The sequence below is a fragment of the Bos grunniens genome, chromosome 3, assembly GCF_055505025.1.
Source record: "Bos grunniens cultivar Pamir isolate PY7600 chromosome 3, Bosgru_T2T1.0, whole genome shotgun sequence".
Taxonomy (NCBI): Eukaryota; Metazoa; Chordata; class Mammalia; order Artiodactyla; family Bovidae; genus Bos; species Bos grunniens.
The window spans coordinates 107,053,223-107,070,836 of NC_141167.1; the positions used below are offsets into that span (position 1 = coordinate 107,053,223).

The 17,614-nt window shown below is 46.3% G+C and overlaps 1 protein-coding gene across 12 annotated transcripts; it reads left to right on the forward strand.

The window, feature by feature from the left end:
* Window positions 1–745: 745 nt before the first annotated feature.
* Window positions 746–17,555, forward strand: SLC25A44 (solute carrier family 25 member 44). 12 transcript variants are annotated; one of them, XM_086393297.1, is made up of 6 exons: window positions 746–887; window positions 1,055–1,179; window positions 1,748–1,927; window positions 5,822–6,466; window positions 11,318–11,445; window positions 14,892–17,555. In XM_086393297.1, exons 2-6 carry the CDS (start codon window positions 1,059–1,061, stop codon window positions 15,081–15,083), a joined length of 1,266 nt encoding a protein of 421 aa, XP_086249423.1. In that variant the 5' UTR covers window positions 746–887; window positions 1,055–1,058; the 3' UTR covers window positions 15,084–17,555. The 12 variants fall into 12 exon arrangements, with proteins under 12 accessions (XP_086249423.1, XP_086249430.1, XP_086249425.1 ...); XM_086393304.1 differs by having other exon boundaries at window positions 11,323–11,445; XM_086393299.1 differs by having other exon boundaries at window positions 1,796–1,927.
* Window positions 17,556–17,614: the final 59 nt, after the last annotated feature.

Genomic DNA, 17,614 nt, shown 5'->3' on the forward strand with positions numbered 1-17,614 from the left:
TGCTTGCTTGTTTTAATTTTAGCCACCCGAGTGGGTGTGAAGTGAGATCTTATGATTTTGATTTGTTTTTCCCTAATGATACTGAACATCTCTTCCTGTGCTTTTTGGCCACCTTCTTTAGAGAAATGTCTATTCAAGTCCTTTACCCATTTAAAGAATTGGGTTGTCTTTTTGTGGCGGTGTAGAAGTATCTCTTTTGAAATGAATCTATTCTCCACCCCATACCCCACCTCCCAGTCCCTTATTTAAAGGGTTCTGCCTCTTCTTTTAAATCCATGTATAGGCAAATTGTTTTAGAGCTGGGAGAGACTACTCCACCTCCAGGATGTCCTCTATTCCTGCAATTCTTTGAGCTCTCAAACGTTAAAATTGGTTGTCGAAATTTAGTCCTTCCTGCTCAGCACATTAGCCTCTGTTTTGGCTCAACAGATGAGAAAAATAACAGATTAGCTTTGAATTTAAGGATTCCAATAGCATCGAAACACAAGGTGACCCAATTAGAACAAGATACTCAAGAAGAGCCGGCGAAAGAAAACGCATGCGCTGTACAGCCGAGGGCATGTCCGAGGTAATGAAGGCGTGGCCTCTGCCCAAATCCAAGATGGCTTCCAGGAACTTCCACTCTAGCTGCGGGGGCGGGGGGAGAGGCTGAAGATTCAGAACTCCATTGGTGGAATTGGCGCCGTTCATCTCCGCCCCTTCAAGGGGAGGGAGTGACAAGGTCCCAATTTCCGGTTCCGTCAGTACCGGGAGCCCGGTCGAGATGGAGGAAGATGCGACCGGAGGCCATCAGTCGCCAGAAACAGAGGATAAAATGGGACCTGCAGCCTAGAGGTCCGCACCTGGAGTTCACCTCAGACGCGGCGGAACCACCCTGATCTGAGGAGGTAAGAAACCACCTGCTTGGGGTGCTTGAGGACTAAGGTCTCCGAGGGGCTGGACCTGTCAAGGAGGCAGCGGGTGCCTGCAGTGCCCGGCTGCACTTCAGTGGGAGCCCGCCACGCAGTTTGGGGAATGAGGGACGATTCCAACTAGTCATCTCTTTCTGTCGGAGGAGCATGAGGTTCGCTGACAACGAAAGAAGCATGGCGAGAGGCATGGCGAGGGACAAGTCCGAGGATCCAGAGGCGGCAGTTCGGGGGCCAGGACAGAAGCAGCTTAAAGCGTGTGTCATATGGAGTAGGTGAAGAGGATTGTCATGTGGTGTCTGTCGTGAAGCATCACATGGGAGCCTATGAAAGACCAAAGGAAGGCTGGGTGGGAATCTCTTCATGTCCCAGAGCGGAGATTCTCTTGGAGGGAGAGGTTGGAGGCATGCCAGGGAACTTCCCTAAGGAAATGCATATTCATTAAGACTGGTGGGCAAGCGTGGAAATACATTCACATTCATGTGGTAGATAGCTCCCAGGATGCAGAGCCTTCAGACAGATTCAGTAAGATTAGAGGAGGAAGCAAAGATCTTGTTTCCAGCACAGAAGTGGGGCCCAAACCCCACAGATGACTTGTCAGAAGTTTTAGGTGTCGATTTGATTTGGTGGGGGTTGTTGACTGATAAGATCTGAATGAGCCTAGTAGACATCATTGAGCCCAGTCCTGGTGACCAGTCAGGATGGAGTCAGATGACCCTGGACTCCTAGAGTAGTTGTTACCATTGTCATAATACTGACAGTCCTTAATATTTAAGGCAGTACTTTCCCAACTCTGATATATGTATTAATCACCCAAGATCCTGTTGGCTCTTATTCAGCAGGTCTGTGGAGCATCCTGAAATTCTGTATTTCTTACAAACTCCCAGGTGACGCCCATGCTACTGGTCTGTGCCGCACTCTGAGTAGCAGAGATTTAGAGCAGCACTGTTCAGCAGAGCTTTCTGCAATAATAGAAGTATTTTGTTGTTTACAAAATGCTTTCACACATATTACCTCAGGTGAGTTGCCCCAAACTGTTGTATAGCTATGGCAGGCTTTATTAGCCCCATTTCAGAGATGAGGAAACTGAATTTCAAAGAAGTGATTTGGTTCCAATCCTACTAGAAAGTAATGGTAGTGGAACTCACACTTGGATCTCCTGACTACTAGTGTTCTTTCCATAGAATGACCTTACGTTCCAGGTGATTCTGTGTTGTCCTGAACCAGAACCTTATCTGAGATCCTAGTGAAGTCTGGTGTAGTTTTTCTGGTACAGGGAGAGTGAAGTGGAGGGGGAGTATACCTGCCTGGGCCAGTTTGTCCCTCTCTTCTGATAGGCTCATCAATGAGGCCTCTGCCTCTGACATCTCATTTGATGACTTCAGGACATCCTGGGTCATCTGGTGGGTCTCCACATGAAGCACTTTAACCTTTGTGTCTAAGCTATGTTAAAAGATTGGAGACAGTTCACAACTGGAGCCATGTGGTGCAGTGGTAAAAGAACCCGCCTCCCAATGCTGGAGACATAAGAGACGCAGGTTCGATCCCTGGGTTGGGAAGATCCCCTGGAGGAGGGCATGGCAACCACTCCAGTGTTCTTGCCTGGAAAATCCCATGACAGAGGAGGCTGGCAGGCTACAGTGCATAGGGTCACAAAGAGTCGGATGCAACTGAGCATGTCCACACCCACACAAATGAGGGTCTGGGAAAGAGTCATAAAGAAGCTGGACTGATTGAGTTGGAAGGCTGCAGGAAGTGAGCGTACAGGTATCTGCAAGAAGGATTTTCCTGAGGGACAGACAGAAGGAACTGGTTTTGACATTTCTGCATGACGTTGGGAGGTTATAGAACAAAGAGCAGGTTGAGATCCCAACTTTTGGGACCAGCCCTACCTTTCAAAGGGATAGGGAGAGTAGATGCAGTGCCTTCACCTTCAACTGTAGAGGCTCAGCCCTCTGTGGCATGACCCATAGCGGCTTCCTCTGTCATCATGGCAGTGGTGGAAGCTTCCTGCTTTGGCCATGGAGCGTCCTTCTTTCTTTCTGGGAATTTAAACTAGACTGGCGCATGTGAGAGATGGAGATGGAGGAAAGTGGGGAAGTGAGGCACCGGGTGCTGCTGTAATCAGAAGATGTTGGTTCTCTGTCATTCAGTTTCCTAAGTTGAGATGGTGCCCTCAAAACCAGGTTCTGGGACAGAGTCCTTTGTTGCCCTGCCTGTCACGCACTACTCATGAGCCGGGCAGAGGCTCTCCTGCTTGAGTCCTGCTGTATTTGTCCTGTGACGACAACAGGCCTGCCCAGCCGCTCTGCTCAGTCCCTCCACAAACACGCTGGGAAAGCAGAGGCAGCTCTTGGTTTCTCCGGAACAAAGCTGAGAGAAATCCCTGGGCATCTGCACGGCCAGGAGCTTATGCTTAACCCTTGCGTGACTGGCAGTTGTGAGGGCATTAATTTTGCCTCCCAGGGTTGGAATGACTTAGCTTCAGACAGAACAGAGGTGATTTGTGCTGGAACTCCTCAACTCCCAGAGGGCAGAGGGCATAATGGAGCAGAGGAGCAAGCTTGGCTCATGTCCTGCCTCCACCGCTGAACAACTGTGTGACCTTAGGCCTGTTTCTTTTAACCTGTTTGTATCTCTGCTTTCTCATTTAGCAGAAGTGTCTAACTGTACACAAGTTAAGTTGTATGGATTATATGAGGTAACATGCATTCAGTGAATCCTAGTATCTCCCTCTCTTTCCTCCTCTCTCAGTAGAAATGGACACATGACCTTGGGACCCTGGATGACAAACACCCACTTAGCTTTTCAATGGTACAGTGATCCCATTCTTTTGAAGGGCCTCAAAGGAGAAGATTTCTCCACTGGACTTGGTGGGTGTCGTAGGCTGAGGCTGGAGGAAGGGCCCACAGCAAGTGGGACATCAGTTTCCAAAGGTTCTCTTCCTAGAACTCAATCTCTAGTTCATTCCCCATGACCTCAGTTCTCTGTTCTGGTTAACTCCGTGGTTTCAGCCATTTTTCTCTCCCTTCCACTGTCCACATGTATTTCTCCATTCACCTGCTTTGTCCTCCTCCAGGAAGCCTATCTTGGTTACATGTGCCTCATGCATGTCTCACCTTGAAGCTGAGGTTTTCCCTTCAGCTCACATGTACTGAGTTTATACTGCAGGTATTTTGTATTTTAATGAAGGTGATACAGTCCAACTCAGTTCAGTTCAGTTCAGTCGCTCAGTCATGTCCGACTCTTTGCAACCCCATGAATCGCAGCATGCCAGGCTTCCCTGTCCATCACCATATCCCGGAGTTCACTCAAACTCACGTCCATCGAGTTGGTGATGCCATCCAGCCATCTCATCCTCTGTCGTCCCTTTTTCCTCCTGCCCCCAATCCCTCCCAGCATCAGAGTCTTTTTCAATGAGTCACCTCTTTGCATGAGTTGGCCAAAGTACTGGAGTTTCAGCTTTAGCATCATTCCTTCAAAAGAAATCCCAGGGCTGATCTCCTTCAGAAAGGACTGGTTGGATCTCCTTGCAGTCCAGCTAAGGGAATTCCAAAAAGCTAACCTTGTAAACCAAGAAGCTACTTAAAATTTGGGGAGCCCCTGACTTCTCACTTCCTAGAATTTAACTTTCCACTTTCTCCTTCTGGCTGCAAATGTCCAGTATCCTACACAGGAGCACATCACATTGTCACTGGGTCTATGTCCAGTATATGATGTGGTCTCATTTCTTAAGTTGGAAGCTCCTGATTTTATATAGTTATTACAGTTGTAAGCTTATGAGTTTTGTTTGAAACTTTACTCTTTGGATACACGTAACATGAGGGCCACATGTATTTAATTTGCCCTGGTTGCTTTATCTCTGTTTCTTATGTCCATTCCCCAGAGGGATACTGAGTCTCCTTGAAGAGACTGAGTGTATCAAAGGCAGAGTCTCTCTGTCTTCTGTCACTGGAATCTCCCTTCATTGTCTAGGGCTGAGGTTACTGTTTCTGTGCTTGGGGATAAGGGGGCCACGCATGTTCTCTACAGTTGTCAAGATTCTTCAGGGAAGCTACTTAGCTCTCAGGTGGTTCATTTCTTTCTCTCGGGTGAGTTATCTAATAACCAAAGAGGACTCTGACCTTTGACTTGTTCCTGACTTCCTAATTTCTTTCATTAAAGGGGAGGGAGGGAGGGGGTGGTGGTTGTGGTATGAAAGCCCTGTTGACTTTCTTCCTCACATTTTCTTCTAATGCAGACCAGAGAAAATGTAAGTGTAGTGAGTGTGGGTCAGGGAAGCTCAGAGGGGCCAACGCAGGAAACCAGAAATAAAGTCAGGTGAGTCAGCTGGTAAATGGTGCTAAAAGAGGTAGTCTGCTGAGGCTCGGTGGCTGAAGGCTGAAAGCCTTGCCTTCTCAGTAGGCCTAGGGGCGTCAGAAATGGAGTGCTTCCCTTGAGGTTTTAGGAACCCCTGGAATGTCGCTTCGTGACATCCCATTAGCCCACCTAAAGGTCTTGCCTCCTGTCACATGGTTGGTTTGTCCACAGCATCCTGAGCTGTCTGGGTGAGTGAGAGAAGGAAAAAGAGTATGGCCTGACACCAGGGCCTGGGCAGAGGCAGAGAGAGCAGATGAGTCCAGCAAGCTGGGAGCAGGGAGCTGAGGTGGGACTGGGGACAGGGGAGTCCCTGAGGTGAGAAACAGCTTTCGCAGGAGGGGTCCTGAATATGCGCGGACTGGTAAGGGATGGGGAGCATCTTGATCTGTGAAGGAAGAATCAGGCAGGGGTTGGCAGAGCCAGATTAGTTGAAGTCTAAGCTTTGGGAGGTGAGTACCCCAGGAGATGAAGCCTGAGAATAGCGTTTCAGAGCCTAGCCAAGAGGAGAAAGTGTGAACTCTGATCTCCTTCATATTCCCTCCATCCTGCTCCAGCCCCCAGGTCTCCAGGCACAATGGAGGACAAACGTAACATCCAGATCATCGAGTGGGAGCACCTGGACAAGAAGAAGTTCTACGTGTTCGGTGTGGCAATGACGATGATGATCCGCGTCAGCGTCTACCCGTTCACCCTCATCCGCACTCGGTTGCAGGTTCAGAAAGGCAGGAGCCTCTACCATGGGACCTTCGACGCCTTCATCAAGATCCTACGGGCGGATGGTGTGACTGGCCTCTACCGGGGGTTCCTGGTCAACACCTTCACCCTCATATCTGGCCAGTGCTATGTCACCACTTATGAGCTCACCCGGAAGTTCGTAGCTGACTACAGCCAGAGCAACACAGTCAAATCACTGGTGGCTGGTGGCTCGGCCTCTCTCGTGGCCCAGAGCATCACAGTGCCCATTGACGTGGTCTCCCAGCATCTGATGATGCAGCGCAAGGGTGAAAAAATGGGCCGCTTCCAAGTGCGAGGGAATCCAGAGGGACAAGGGGTAGTTGCCTTTGGCCAAACCAAGGACATCATCAGGCAGATCCTGCGGGCTGATGGACTTCGTGGCTTCTACCGAGGCTATGTGGCTTCACTGCTTACTTACATCCCAAACAGTGCTGTCTGGTGGCCCTTCTACCACTTCTATGCAGGTAAGCGGGAACTAGGAGGCTGAGGTTGGAGGATGGGTTACTAATGAGACAGACGCTATCGCCCCGGGCATGTTCGAATCGGAGATTTAATGGGAGAATTCATACAGCAAACATTTGAATTCAAGAGGATTCAGAGATGAGTAAGATATGGTTCTTGCTTTCAGAGAGCTAATATTATAGTGGAGGGAATCAGACAAGTAAAATCTTTGACTGTAGAACATTGAGTATGTTCTCCATGCATCAGGATCAACTAAGATTTGTGGAATATTGGCAGAGAATGGGTGGAGAGGGACAAAATCCATGGGATTTAAAGATGGAATCAGTGGTGATAGTGTGAGCTTTTGAGTTGGATGCCTTTCCTGGGTATTTTTAAATTTAAGTTCAAGATGTAATATAATCTTGAAAAATAATCCTGTATTTTTTGTTCACAAGTATTTCTTAGAAATGGGATTACTGGGTCCAGAGATAACATTTTTTTTGTAATGGCCGCGCAGCATTTGGGGTTTTAATTCCCTGACTCGGGTTCAGACCTGCATTGGACGCACGACATCGTAACCACTGGACCTCCAGGGAAGTCCCAAGAGATGACATTTTTGAGGGTCTTAATAAACATACCGCCAGATTTCCTTCTGAAAGGGCAAAGCATATTGCCAAGAGCAGGACCTGTAGGCGCTGCTACCCTGAAACATCCACAGCGTTGTAACTTTGTCTCTTTCTTTTAACAGTTTTTCATCTAGAGTATTTGGTAAAATTTAAATACATGGACTCCACCTTGACCCTTTGTATCAGATTCTTTGGAACAGATGCTGGTAATCTTAATGTTAGAGAAACATCCTAGGAAAAATTTTCTCTGGAGTCTGTCTTCATCCTTGTCTCCTCATTTGATTTCATCTACAATTAGGGTTGTCCTTTTCTAATATGTCCAAATCTCTATTTCTTTTCCCAAACTAACCTGTCCAGAGCTCTGGACAGATATTCTGAGTGTTGGACCTTTCAACTTGAAGGCATGCACATACCTCTGAAATTTTACTCAACTATAACATTTTTCATCCCAAACTTTTTCTTTTTCTGACTGACTTTCAGGTGTCAGTGGCCAGGTTATTCTCCAGATCAGCGAGATGGAGGCTTTGCGCGTCGCGCTTGGCCCCTGCCTCGTCCTTGTCCCCACTAACATTTATTGAGCCCTCACTGTGTGCCAGGCTCTGTGACACTGTGTCTCAGGGGCTGATGAACTGTAAGTGCTCAGTAGATACTTGTCGAGCGAGTAGATTGGTTCTTGTCACTCCGTTTTGCTAAAATCTACCAATGCTTCCATGTGGGTATTTAGAATAAAATCGAATGCTTCTCACAGTCAGTACAGGTGTGTGTGACCTGGTCCTTGTCTCCCTCTCCAGCCCCATCCTGCGCTCCTCTCCCTTCACTCACTCTGGTCCACCCTCACTGCCCTTCGTTCAATTCCCGAGATACAGCAAGCTCCGTTCTCACCTCCTAGCCTTTGCAGATACTGTTCTTTTTGCCTGCAGCACCCTTCCCCATTTTCTTTATGTGGCCGGGCCCTTCTCATGCCTCAGGCATCGGCATACACGCTACCTTTACCCAACTGGAAAGAGCGCGCTTCCTGTTTTCTTTTTCAGCACCTTTTCCTTTAGACCACTTATCATAATTTGCAATTGTTTTATCCCTAGCTCCCACGCAGCTCCTTAACTAGACTGTAAGTTCCGTGAAGTTACTTCCCTGCCCATTTCTCTGTTTTCTGCCTCGTGCTTTCACAGTGGCTGGCATATAGTAAATATTAAATAAATGCTCATTTATATTACTTGCCCAAAGTCGTTTAGCCAGGAAGGACTTAAACCAAGTCAGCCTAGGTTTATCTTCTGCCTTGCAGATAATAGATGCCCAATAAACATTTGTTGAGTGAATAACGGAGAAGGAAAGACTTGGGACTCTCTCCCACCCTCTTGTCTTTGATGTTTCACCCTCTTCCTAAACCCCGGGAAAATGGCATATGTGAGTGATTAGAATTGGAATCTGAATCCCACTGCAGCTTGCTGGCTTGGATGCCAATGCAGACAGGCCCCAGGAAGCTGGCAGTGGCAGTCCAGATGCTACCTTCTAATGCTTGTGAAATGTTTTCTCTTCTGGAGAGCAAGACACCCTTGAGGCACAGCTGCCAGTTCACTTTGTTTCTGTTTGTATTCTAACCCTGGGGAAGAAAGTGATCAGAAATCAGGGGAGAGGTGATTCTGGTAGGGCTTAAGGAATTCTGTCATGCCGCTGGGTCTTGGAAGCCTTTGCTTCTGCCCTGCCAACCTCTACCCTCCTACTTGTTTTCCAATCTTTAGTTGCCTGGCCATAAATTACCAAAAGTAGGAGCATGAGAAAAAAGTTATTATTATTTTTTTAATGTGAAGTATAGTTAATATTTGTTGGAAGGACTGATGCTGAAGCTAAAACTCCAATACTTTGGCCACCTGATGCGAAGAACTGACTCATTTGAAAAGACCCTGATGCTGGGAAAGATTGAGGGTGGGAGGAGAAGGGGACGACAGAGGATGAGGTGGTTGGATGCCATCACTGACTCAATGGACATACTCAATGGACATGAGTTTGAGTAGACTCTGGGAGGTGGTGACGGATAGGGAGGCCTGGTGTGTTGCTGTCCATGGGGTTGCAAAGAGTCCATGGAGTTGCAAAGAGTCAGACATGACAGAACGACTGAACTGAAACTGATAGTTAATATGTAATATTGTATAAATTACAGGGGTACAATATAGTGATTCACAATTTTTAAAGGTTATACTCCATTTGTAGTTATTATAAAATATGTGCTATATTCCCTGTGTTATATAATATTTCCCTGTAGCTATTTTACACCCAATAGCTTGTACCTTTTAATCCCCTACCTCTATAATGCCCCTTCTCCCAGAAAAGAATTCTTAATTTTTTTCTTAAATCTGTTTGACCCTCAGTCTCACTCAGAGTAAAAGCCAAAGTCCATGCAATGGCTGCGAGGCCCTAAATGACCTACCTCTTAGACCTCATCTGCTTTTCTTCCCCTCACTCATCCAGACATACTGGCCTCGCTGCCCCTTGAAGATCTCAGGCATACGCATGCCTCAGGGCCTTTGCATAGGATGTTGCCTCTGCTGGGAAAGTTCTTTCCACAGATCGATAAGGCTTACACTCTGCTTTAACTCTTTGATTAAACTTCACCTTCTACCCTTGGCATTCTTATCTCCTTTTCCTGCTTTATTTTTATCCATACCTAAAAACATCCATAATTTTATATGTATATAAGATATACATATAAATGTATATTTTAGCATACATCACCTTCTGATATATTTTATTTTTTATTTATTGTCTGTTTTCCCCCACTAGAGTGTAAAACCCACTCCAGTGTTCTTGCCTGGAGAATCCCAGGAATGGGGGAGCCTGGTGGGCTGCCGTCTATGGGGTCACACAGAGTTGGACACGACTGAAGCGACTTAGCAGCAGCAGCAGCAGAAGAGTGTAAATTCCATAAGGGCAGGGATTTGAAGCTTTTTTTTTTTTTAAACATTACAATTTGGATTTATAAAAGTTGGAAAAAAAAAAAACAATCCACCCTGAAATACACACTATTTGGTGAAGTAAAAGTTCTTTTTCCTTCTCTTGTCACTTTCTTCCTCAATATTGTAAGGTTGTTTTAGATTTTTTAATCTGATAAATTTTAATATTCCTATACATAGCCCCAGTTTAACTAGATAAAAATTTGGACCTCTGATCTCGCCCTTCAGGACCCACACATCTGGGTGGCCCTTCCTGGGTCAGGTCTGTCCCAGGAGCAGCTGGAGGCAGGCTCCCCAGTGGCAAGCATTGACAGCAACTTTACTTTTCTCATTAATGTACAATGAGAGGGAAATGAAGTTGCTGAGATAAGTGGGGACAGGCCACATCATACTGTTTGTGGAGCGTTGAGAAGGATGGCCAGGTCCGGGAGAGGGCTCAGTGATTCTTGTGGCTTCCATGTGTTCTCCTCAGACTCTGACTTGAGGCTCTTTTATTAGTGTTGTTTCCTCAGAACCCAAGCTGACTGGCTCTTGGTAGTCACTCAGTGAATCTTTGTTGAATAAATGAACAGACTCTCATCTCTCACCTCCAGAGAGGGAAAAAGCAAAAGAGTTCAATTGCAGGTGAACTTCCGAGTGACACTGGGGTTGGGTGAATCTGGGTGTTATTGCATCTGCTCCGTCACCATTTTGAAAAATGAATTTTCCTTCCTTGATACAGGCTGAAGAAAAGTTTTCACTGTAGGATATGATTTTCTCTTTTAATTGTAATTGTTTTTTATTTTTAAAAATATTCACATGGTTTGAAATTCAAAAGGTAGGAGAAAGGTGTGCGGTGGAAACACTCGTCTACCGTAGTCACCCCGCTCCCTTCCGTGGAGACAGTCAGTGTGACCAGTTTCTCATGTATTCTACCAGTTATCCAGTGCACATACAAGAAAATATGTAGTGTTTGCTTTTTTAGCCTGTGAGTTGGAGGAAGTGGAGTATCGGCATAAGAGTTTCACATCAGGAAGGATTTCTGTCCAGCAAATGAAAGGAGTCAGCAAGCAAAGGGATTTTGAAATCCCCTTCTCCAGAGGAATTTTTGTCCTATTCAAATTGACTTCTGGAAGGGGCCTGAGATTTATAAATTTTTGTTGGTTCTGATGGACGTGAAGAAAAGACAGGACGGAAGTTACAGGGTCTAAGGTGGCCAAGGATGGAAATTTTGTCATCGTTGGGCCAACTGGTAGAAGCAGTGAGGGGCACGTGGGCTGGCGGCTCGTGTCCTGAGGCGCTGTCTTTCCCTCGGTTCCAGAGCAGCTCTCATCCCTCTGCCCAAAGGAGTGCCCTCACATTGTCTTTCAAGCCGTCTCGGGGCCTCTGGCTGCAGCCACTGCTTCCATCCTCACCAATCCCATGGACGTCATCCGAACCCGAGTACAGGTAAGACCAGTCTTCTTCTCTCCCCAGCTGCCAGATAAGCCACGAGAAGCCTTTCCCTGTGGTTATGACTCACCATCTACAGAAACCAGCTGAGCACTTTGAACCACCTCAGATGTTCCTGTCACCCTGTCTACCACCTTGCTGCCTCTTTTCCTTGCCCATGCCCCCAGGAATTCTTACTGCTGTCCTTGAGGCTTTTGTCCTATTAGATCACCATCTGAGCCACCAGGGAAGCCCTAGCATAGCGTATCAACCACCTTTTCCTTACCTTGCAGGTTTGTCGATACTAGAAACACGATTTTAGTTTATTTCATAAGTGTCTCTGGCTTTTCCACTTGGCTATGAGCTCTCTACAGTGAGAGTGACTGTTCTTGAACAGTTTTCACAGATGGTTCTGTATGGACTCAGCACAAATACAGACAAAGGCCTTGGTGGTGCTGTCCAGAAATTATAGACCCTGTCTTTAGTCAGCTCAGTGACAGTTTCACAACCTGAAGGCCAAAGAAATTGAATCTAGATAATAATATATAATATACAAATGATACATTTCGCTCTATAAAGCTTTAGGTGGAGTGTGTGTGTGCACGCGTACACACACTCGCACTCAGTCATGTCCAATTCTTTGTAACCCCATGGACTGTAACCCATCCGAATCTTCTGTCCATGGGATTCTCCAGGCAAGAATACTGGAGTGGGTTGCCATTTCCTCCTCCAGGGGATCTTCCTGACCCAGGGATCCAGCCAGCGGCTCCAACATCTGCATTGGCAGGCAGGTTCTTTACCTCTGAGCCACTAGGGAAGCCCGAGAATGAGGGAGGAGAAGGAAGGATGATAACCTTAAAACAGGTTAGAGGTGAAGTCAGCTTTTCTGATATGGATGTTAGGACGGGGGTGATTGGTAAATCTAGGTACAATTGAACCTCGAACAACATGTAGTTTAGGAAGGCCGACACTCTGCACAGTTGAAAATCAGAGTGTAACTTGGCCCTCTAAATCCATGGCTCCTCATCCACAGATTGTATAGTACTGCAGGATTTTTTTGGGGGGGAGGTGTTTTTTTTAAGTATAAATAAAGATGAATTTTTACTTAAACAATTTTGGTATCGGTTACAGTCATAAAGACATTTAATTACATTGTAGGTAATATAAGCAGGCAGTTCAGTTTGAAATTCAGGTTTTTTTAGCCACCCCACCGTGGCATGTGGGATGTTAGTTCCCCATCTGGGGATCAAACCCATGCCCACTGCAGTGGAAGTGTGGAGTTTTAACCATTGGACAGCCAGTTCAGTCAGTTCAGTTCAGTCGCTTAGTTGTGTCCGACTCTTTGCTGCCCCATGGACTGCAGCACTCCAGGCTTCCCTGTCTATCACCAACTCCCGGAGCTTACTCAAACTCATGTCCATTGAGTCTCTGATACCATCAACCATCTCATCCTCTGTCGTCCCCTTCTCCTCCCGCCTTCAATCTTTCCCAGCATCAGGGTCTTTTCCAGTGAGTCAGTTCTTCACCTCAGGTGGCCAAAGGATTGGAGTTTCAGCTTCAACATCAGTCCTTCCAATGAATGTTCAGGACTGATTTCCTTTAGGATGGACTGGTTGGATCTCCTTGCAGTCCAAGGGACTCTCAAGAGTCTTCTCCAACACCACAGTTCAAAAGCATCAATTCTTCGGCGCTCAGCTTTCTTTACAGTCCAACTCTCACATCCATACATGACCACTGGAAAAACCATAGCCTTGACTAGACGGACCTTGACTAGACGGACAAAGTAATGTCTCTGCTTTTTAATATGCTGTCTAGGTTGGTCATAACTTTCCTTCCAAGGAGTAAGCATCTTTTAATTTCATGGCTGCAGTCACCATCTGCAGTGATTTTGGAGCCCCCAAAAATAAAGTCTGACACTGTTTCCCCATCTATTTCCCATGAAGTGATGGGACTGGATGCCATGATCTCATGGACAGCCAGGGAATTCCCTAAATTCAATTTTTTATGTAATAACTCTGCTACCTATGTAAAATTTTTATTTATTTCCAGAGAAGTTAAATAATCTCTTTAAATTTAACGTTAGTATAAGCATGAAATTCTTAAATTAACCAAGTATATACTTTAGAGAAACAAGAATATATCTTGATATGTTTCAAAATATACAATACATAGAGGTTAAAAAGCAATGGTAAAATCTTTCTGGTTATTTTATTTTTTATTTATTTTTAATTTTTATTAGTACTGTTAATAGTGTTACTGCTGAAAAAAAAATACTGCATATAAGTGGACTCACATCATTCAAACCCATGTTGTTCAAGGGTCAGTTGTATATTTATCTCTAGGAAAGATTGTCCCTGCTATGACCCATACATTTTAAAATGAATGGTGTCTGATCGGTTTACAAATCGTAAAGTGCACAAGTTCCATCCTTATTCTCTCCTAGCCTTGTTATGGGGGTTCCATGAGGAGAATCAAGGGAAAGAACATTTCCCTACTATATGACTTGGCAACTAAACAACTACTTTGAGGCGTTCCCAAGCTAGAAGAGAAAAAGTGCGTATGAGGACCAGGGCCATAGCTAAAAAAGTCCTTCACGTGTCTAGGTAAGTGGAAGATGAGAGGTGCACAAGTGGTCAGAGGAAGAAGGGAATGAGAGAATGTGGAGGCGGGTGCTAAAGGAGGCAGAGAGGAATGGGGAGATGTTCTTAGTCAAAGATGGGCCCACCTTGGGAATAGGGAGAGGTATAACAGGGTCTCTGTCCTGCATTGGCTGTGGGTCTGAGTGGGGTGGTCTCTAAATGTGTTTGGTTGTAGGTATGGAGAAGAGGGCAAGAGTATTAGGAAAGAAGAGAGAAAAGATCCTTGCCTTGGCCACTCTTCTGGTGCGATAGGGAAGGCAGGTCACAGGGTGGGAGGTGGCAGGGACGGAGGGGAGGACTCTAGCCATGTGGGTTCGGAGGAATTGAGATGATCAGAATCAAAATTTGTCTGCAGAAGCCTTGGAGGTGATTTAATCCAGCCTCCCTGAGACCAGAGAGGGGAACCTGGTCCAGACTCATCACTATGTAGTTTATGTAGTAATATTAATGAAGCTAACATTTATTGAATACTTACTGTCTGCCCGGCACTGTTCTCAGCATTTATAAGAATTCTTTTGCTTATTGCATAAAACAACTGTACGGTGTAGGTACTATCATTATTATTATATATTTGAGGAAACTGGGATGCAAAGTGCTAAGTAAACTACCTGAGATTATGCTGTTAGTAAATTAGGGGGCAGGATTCATACCAGGCATTCTGGCACCAGAGGCCACACTCATTCACTGTGCTGAGCTGTCCTGCTGAAGCAGAGTCCAGCCCTCTGACTCCCAAGTCTTAATTCTTTCCACTTTTAGGCTCAGATAGGAGAGACTGGGTGTAGGGACTTTGCAGACTGTGATCCTCCACTGTGTTGACTTCTCCAGGTTGAGGGCAAGAACTCCATCATCCTGACCTTCCGACAGCTGATGGCAGAAGAGGGGCCTTGGGGGCTCATGAAAGGCCTGTCCGCCAGAATCATCTCGGCCACGCCCTCCACCATTGTCATTGTGGTGGGCTATGAGAGCCTCAAGAAACTCAGCCTCCGACCTGAGCTGGTTGACTCGAGACACTGGTAACCAGTGATGGGGAGAGAAGCCTGCTGCTTCCTACACTACTCTGGGTCAGGGGCGAGAGGAGAGGCTAGCACCCTCTCCAAGTGCCCCCACCGCAGACCTAGTCCTGCTGTGGGCCAGGTGGCCTGTCTGGGACGGGGACAGAGACTTTGAACTGCTCTTGCTGAAGAGGCTCCACGCCTGGATCCCCCATCCTCATTGTTTTTAATTTTCTTGCCAAGCTGGGCTTCCTCACTCAGTCCAGGTAACTCAGTCCTGCCCTAAGGAAATCCACTCTGCCCGCCAATCCCACTCCATCGGATCCCGTGCTAGCCCTTCTCTGCCTTCTCCCTCCATCTGTGTCCCTGAGGTCCTGAGAAGAGCTGTACACAGAACTTGGTTACTAGCACTAGTTCTTCCTTTTGGGCTTTCAGTCCGAATTCCAAGCAGCTGCCATCAGCCCTTCATCTCTTAGGTTTGCTAATTTTTCTTTCGGGACTGAGCTGCCCACCAGACTCCTCTGCTTTTCTCTGCCACTGGGGACAAGGTGCCAGGCACTTTTACACAGGGAGTAGGAGCAGCAACAACCTCTGGTTCTCCAGAGCACTTGTCCTCTCTTTGGAGAGTTATTAGGTTGGGGAGAAATGTTGATACTTTATTTTGTGTGTATATTTTTCTGTGAACCAGGCTACTGTCTAAGTCCTGCTAAAGCACCAATCCTGCAGTCAGAGCCTACCCCTTCCTCAGACAGGTGAAAAATGTAATGTAGCTTTTCCCTCAATCCCAGTTCCCTATCCCTCCCAGTCCCTCCAGTCCCAGCAGCCCTAGGACAAACAAGCTGCTGTTTTCCCCTGGCCCAGATGACTACAGTGGTGGGCACAGCTCTAAGTAAATCAGACTGTCTGGGACACACTGGACTTGGAACACTACTCTGAAAAGTCTGGTTGAGAGAGTAGTTGGTTTGGAAAGTGACAGAAGGATATGTATGCTCCAGTGCATCTCCCTTGACCAGCTCCTAGCAGAGGGTAGTGGAGCTTCTTAACCCCAGGCAGTCATCACACATGCGCGGACACACACACACACACACACACACACAGACCCCAATCACTTGGACTCACAGAAACAGATGTTGTCTCACAATGGGAATCTCTGAGATGTGGAACTGGTTTTCTTCTCCCCAGTGTAAGGAGACATCCCGGTCATGGTACCCTCTGGAGCGATGCTTGGAGGAGGGTAAAGGGTGGGTTGGGAAGTCACTCAATACCAGGACCACTGCATTTACCAGCCTGATACTGCCGAGATTATCTACTGAAGCTCTCAGGAGCTAGGTGATGAGTGCTTCTTTCCTGCCTCATCCTTCCCCCCAACAACATACACCTCCTCTACCAAGTCAGTGTGGTAGGTGAGGAGAGGTGCAGCAAATGGAATGAGAAGGCATATCAAACCCACACTTCTGCTTGAAACATCTGACTTGGATGACCCTTCAAACTTTATTTGGTCCCACCCCTTGGGAGAGGCCACGGTGCCGATTTGAAAGGTGCTAGCTACCTGAAGCCTTGATATTTCTTATGGCTGCCCCACAGTCTATCCCCCCCGGGCTAGATCAGAATCTGAATTCTCTATCTTTACCACCACGTCCCAGCTTGTGCTCTTTGAAGGTTATTTTCTCTTTCATTCATTTCATTGTTTGTCCCTTCTTAGATTTTGTCAAGAGTCCTCCAGTTTCTGTTCGCAAATGGTCATCTAAAGGGTTGGGTCTGCACGTCATTCTGAATCTTATGTGTCTCAGTCATTCCTTTACCCTAAGAACCATGAGATAAGAGAAGCCAGGGGTCCCTTCTTTCTCTTTAAACTCATTCTTTTGAGACCTTTGGAGGTTGATTTTTCTCAGCGCCACACCTTCCCCTTCCTAGAGACTTATATTCAGTTCTTCCCCACCATTGCAAAGTGAGTAAGGAGGTATTATGGACAACAGGTAGCCTCCTTCCTCTCTTGTCTTAGATTATTTCTCGACCCAGACTCCTCAACTCTTTTTCTTCTGTTTTGTTTTCTTGTAAAGTATTTGAATCTTGTTTCCTGTTCTCTGTCACACACACACACACACACATACACACGCGCACGGGTGTTTTAAAAGGTGATGTGCATATTACTAAAAGGGACCCATGGCCTCTTACTTTTCCATCTAATATTTTAGGGACTGGTATTGGGTTTGGTTAAAATATGGCTTGGTGGGGATGGGACCGTGGCCTTCCATTTTCCCAGGACCATGGATCGGACCAATTGGAGTGATGTATTGGTCTGTAGCCAAATTGGAAGAACTTCCGGGAGACTGGGCAAGACGGGAAACTTGATGGGAGTATTGAAGAACAGGGGAATAAAAATGCAGATAGTTAACATTTGATCAAATGGACTCCTGTGAATAATATTAACGGCGAACATTCACTGTTACACTGTACGAATTCTCTAAAAAGTGTAATTAAACGTTTTTATTGAGTCCCTGAGTTTCGAGCTTATTTTGCCTTCTCGCCAAGAAAGGACTACGGTTGTTGTGTTTG

Bases quoted from the DNA above. Each gene is read 5' to 3' on its own strand.
- SLC25A44 (XM_086393297.1), top strand. From the start codon at position 1,059: ATGAGGTTCGCTGACAACGAAAGAAGCATGGCGAGAGGCATGGCGAGG. The intron at 6,467-11,317 runs GTAAGCGGGAAC...CCTCGGTTCCAG, and splicing joins CTTCTACCACTTCTATGCAG to AGCAGCTCTCATCCCTCTGC. The intron at 11,446-14,891 runs GTAAGACCAGTC...TGACTTCTCCAG, and splicing joins TCATCCGAACCCGAGTACAG to GTTGAGGGCAAGAACTCCAT.